Genomic DNA, 4,247 nt, shown 5'->3' on the forward strand with positions numbered 1-4,247 from the left:
ATGATGGACCATAGAATGTGTTGCAGATTTTAAAAGGGATGGTCAAAGGAAATATTACTATCATTACTATAATGATACTTACAAATAATATTACAAAAAGAATAAAACATATAACACAAAAATGTTAATAACTCTGCCTACTTAAACTCCAGGAATAATACTAGTGATCATAATACTACACTTAGAATTTAAGAAACACATTAAGAAACTTTGACACCATATGTCACGTGAGTTACATGATTTATCTTAATTAAGTCTCACAAGAACATGAACAGATAGATTCTATTATATTCATTGCCTAATGTCTAGCCAGATTCTTGGCTACTGAAATAACTTAATCATGGTCTCCTAAAATCTTTGGGTTCACTGATGTCTTTATTACAGGTTAGACGAGCAGTGATGATGATGTGGAAACAGATGCCCATGGAAAGGGGGAATGGGACAACTGTCCAAGAATTCACCTTGGAGGGGTTTCCTGCCATCCAACACCTGGGAAAGATCCTCTTCCTGGTACACTTGTTGGCCTACCTGGCATCCATTGCAGGCAATGCTGTCATAGTCACCATCACCTGTGCTGACTCCCGGCTCCACACACCTATGTACTTTTTCCTCAGCATTTTCTCCTTCTTTGAGTGTTGTTTTACAAGTACTGTTATTCCTAAGTTGCTGGCCATCTTTCTTTCAGGCAGGCAAACCATTTCCTTTCCTGCCTGTTTCATACAAGCATTTGTCTTTGTATTTCTGGGAGCAGCAGGATTCCTCCTCATAGCAGTGATGTCTCTGGATCGGTATGTGGCCATTTGCAAGCCTCTGCATTACCCGACCATCATGAACCTGAAGACTTGCTTCCTCTTGGTCACTGCCTGCTTCGCTTTGGCCTTTCCCTTTATCACTGGGCTGGTAGTGAAGGTTTTCCAGTTGTCCTTCTGTGGTCCCCGTATCATTCCTCACTTTTTCTGTGACCTTGCCCCCCTGATTCATCTCTCCTGCTCTGATACCAGCTCCACTGAAATGTTGGCCTTTGTCCTCGCTTTGGTTATCCTTTTGACATCTCTTATCATAACCATCATTGCCTACAGCAACATAGTAGTCACAATCATACAACTCCCATCAGCCAAAGAGAAAAAGAAAGCTTTCTCCACCTGCTCTTCTCACCTCATAGTTCTCTCTCTGATGTATGGCAGCTGTGTGTTCATATATGTGAAACCAAAGCAAACGAACAGGCTGGAATCCAACAGGGAGGCTGCCCTTGTGAACACGGTGGTGACCCCATTGCTCAACCCTGTCATCTATACTCTGCGGAACAAGCAAGTCCACCAGGCTCTGAGGGAGACAATGTACAGAATGAAAATATCAAGATGAAAAAAATCACATGAAAAAAATCACCTTTGACTAGAAGACCTTAGAGAACCCAGTGTCCTCATTCTGGCCAATGTAGCAGCCCACACAGTTGTAATACAGGGTCTCTAGCAGATCTCACTTGACCTAGCACATCCTTTTAAAAAATGGAAATCTGCTTTTGCAAGGTCACATTTTACCTTGATGCACATATTCTCTTCTCTCTAAATATTCCACATTTTCATGACAATTGATTAACCGAAATATCTTTTGCTGAATTTTTTCTTCCCTCAGATATAAAGATATGTTTGAAATTTCCAAAATTTTATAACTTATGCACTTTTTTTAACATTTTATTTGACAGACAGAGATTACAAGTAGGCAGAGAGGCAGGCAGAGAGAGGAGGAAGCAGGCTCCCCACTGAGCAGAGAGCCCGATGCAGGACTCAATCCCAGGACCCTGGGACCCCTTGAGCCCAAGGCAGAGGCTTTAACCCACTGAGCCACTTAGGTGCCCCTTATGTACTTTTTATCTCACTTATCTCTAGCCATAATCATGGCACAATGGATTGATGATTAATCAAAAGGCATTTAGATAATTAAATGATAGAAGGTTGTTTATTACTTTCTGGTTATGAAGGAAATGATGGGATTACTACCAATACTTTGGTCCATATTCCCTTCATGCGTAGCCTAGGGAAACAATGGTCATAGTACAATTCACCTTGGAATATATATGGTTTGCCTCAGGAGTTCTCTGAAATGCTGTTTTTGGCCCTCAGCTTAGCTACATATGCATGTGTCAGCCCCATGCTGGAGGGAAACAGAATTTTTCTCAGGCTTAGACCATTCTCTAAAGAGAGAGAACGACTGCACCATGACATAGATGACCAGCTCCTATTTCCTAAATCATTTACTCTAGCTCCAGCCTCTCAGATGCATTATGCATGTTTATGATTGGTTCCTATCCTAAAGCTGTTACTACAGGTGCTTGTGTATATCGGTGGAAGGGAGCACTTCTTTCATACTTCTATAATTTCTTACAAAGATTCAAATGCTTTATCTACTTCATGTTACTAATAAAAATAAATAAATTAAAAATTTTCCTTCACTGAAGTGTGTTGTCAACTATAAGGTTATCTTCTGTTTGATCATCTATTTTAAAAAATTAACATTTCCATTATCTCCATCCTTATAGCTTGTGCTTTTTCCAACTATTTGACAGCTAGAATGTATCTATTTATTCTTCAAAAGAAACCTCTCTAAAATGATTAAGACAATTTTTTATTTTGTTTCTCTTTAAGTAAACCCTGAGGTTAGATAATCTCATATATATTTTATGAAACACATTGTACACCATGATTAGATACTATTTGCCCTCATGGTCCTATTACCAAGATGATAATTCATCTGATTGATAGTAAGGAAATATCAAACAAGTCCTAAAAAAGATCTAGAAGATTGGCTGTTATCCATTGTATAAAAATGGGTTTGGAAAAGCCAAGATCAGAGTAAGAAAGTGTAGAGAGTGTTACAGTAATTGGAAGAAAAAGAATGATGGTTTAGGGAAGTGACAGTGGGAATGGAATGTAAATGGACCAGAGTAGACTCTGAATCATTTGCACTGAACAAGCCTGGTGCTTGTATTGAACAAGCCTCGTGCTGCCGTCAACTAACTGGCCAACTTCCAAAAACACGTAAGTCACCTTCTCCATAAAATATGGAGACTGAGCCATATAATCTCTAGAATCCACTTGACAATACTCATATGCATAGCAAAAAGATGCTGCATGAACATGGAAATAATTGTCCACCCTGAGAGTTGAATTATGGAGGAGTGCTGTGAAGTGGTCGAAGTTCAGGAACGTAGAGCATAAATCAAAGAATCCTGGTCAAAGTAATGAAAAGAATGTGAGCCTTCCCAAGGTGTTAGTCAGCATTTGATAATAAATTATTACACATAAACTAGACAAATGCACTTTACATTACTTTGAGATAGACTATGATTGAAGAGTGACCTTGACAAACACAAAAACGAATACCAGAATTCTAAAATTTAGTCTATAAGTCCAGGATGGTCATTACCAGCCATAGATCATAATCAGTGAAGGACAAACCCAAATCCTAACATGGAGATTAATGCACTAAATCGTGGTCCTATAAAATATTTTAATGAGACAAATCCCCTGAACTAATTCTGTGTTGAAGATACATCCAATCATAAAAGTTAAACCACTTAATTGATTAATGATGGTCATACAAAAAGCTGTAGATATTTAAAGTATAGAACCTGATGTGTTCAGAGATATGTAAACCCTCTTGAAACCATCATCACTACCATTACCATACCTATTTGCCACCTCCAAAAATTTCTTCCTAGCTACTTTTGTTGATTTTTTTGTCATTACATGGTAGGCAAAAGCACTTAATTTAAGATATTCCCTCTTGGTCAGTTGTTGAGTGCCTGCCTTCAGCTCAGGTCATGATCCCAGGGCCCTGGGATTGAGCCCCATATTGGATTCCTTGCTTGTCTGGAAGTCTGCTTCTCTCTCTGCCACTCCACCTGCTTGTGTTCCCTCTCTCACTGTGTCCTTTTCTGTCAAACAAATTTTTTAAAATCTTTAAAAAAAAAAAAAAAAAAGAACATATGAAAGTAGACCAAAAAATTTTAATCCTAGCCACTAGACCACCAGGGAGCTGAAAGTAGACCAAAAATATTTAAAATACATATGAAAAGTATATATATGTATATATACATACACACACACACACACATTTTTTAATTTATAATAAGACTTTAAAAAGGAATGGAAAATATAATAAATGAAAAAATAATAAAAATAAAGGAAATTTTAAAAAGTGAAAAGGAAGCTCAAACCTGTTTCCTCTAGAGCTGAAGCTTTGCAGCA

The 4,247-nt window shown here is 38.0% G+C and overlaps 1 protein-coding gene across 1 annotated transcript; it reads left to right on the forward strand.

Annotated features, from left to right (window-relative positions):
• The first annotated feature begins 399 nt into the window (after positions 1-399).
• On the forward strand, positions 400-1,362 carry LOC101692221 (olfactory receptor 6C74-like). The gene has a single exon (XM_004749738.1). The coding sequence runs from the start codon at positions 400-402 to the stop codon at positions 1,360-1,362; it is 963 nt and encodes a 320-aa protein (XP_004749795.1).
• Positions 1,363-4,247: the final 2,885 nt, after the last annotated feature.

This window comes from Mustela putorius, unplaced genomic scaffold (genome assembly GCF_011764305.1).
Source record: "Mustela putorius furo isolate JIRA1106 unplaced genomic scaffold, ASM1176430v1.1 tig00003909_pilon_pilon_pilon, whole genome shotgun sequence".
Taxonomy (NCBI): Eukaryota; Metazoa; Chordata; class Mammalia; order Carnivora; family Mustelidae; genus Mustela; species Mustela putorius.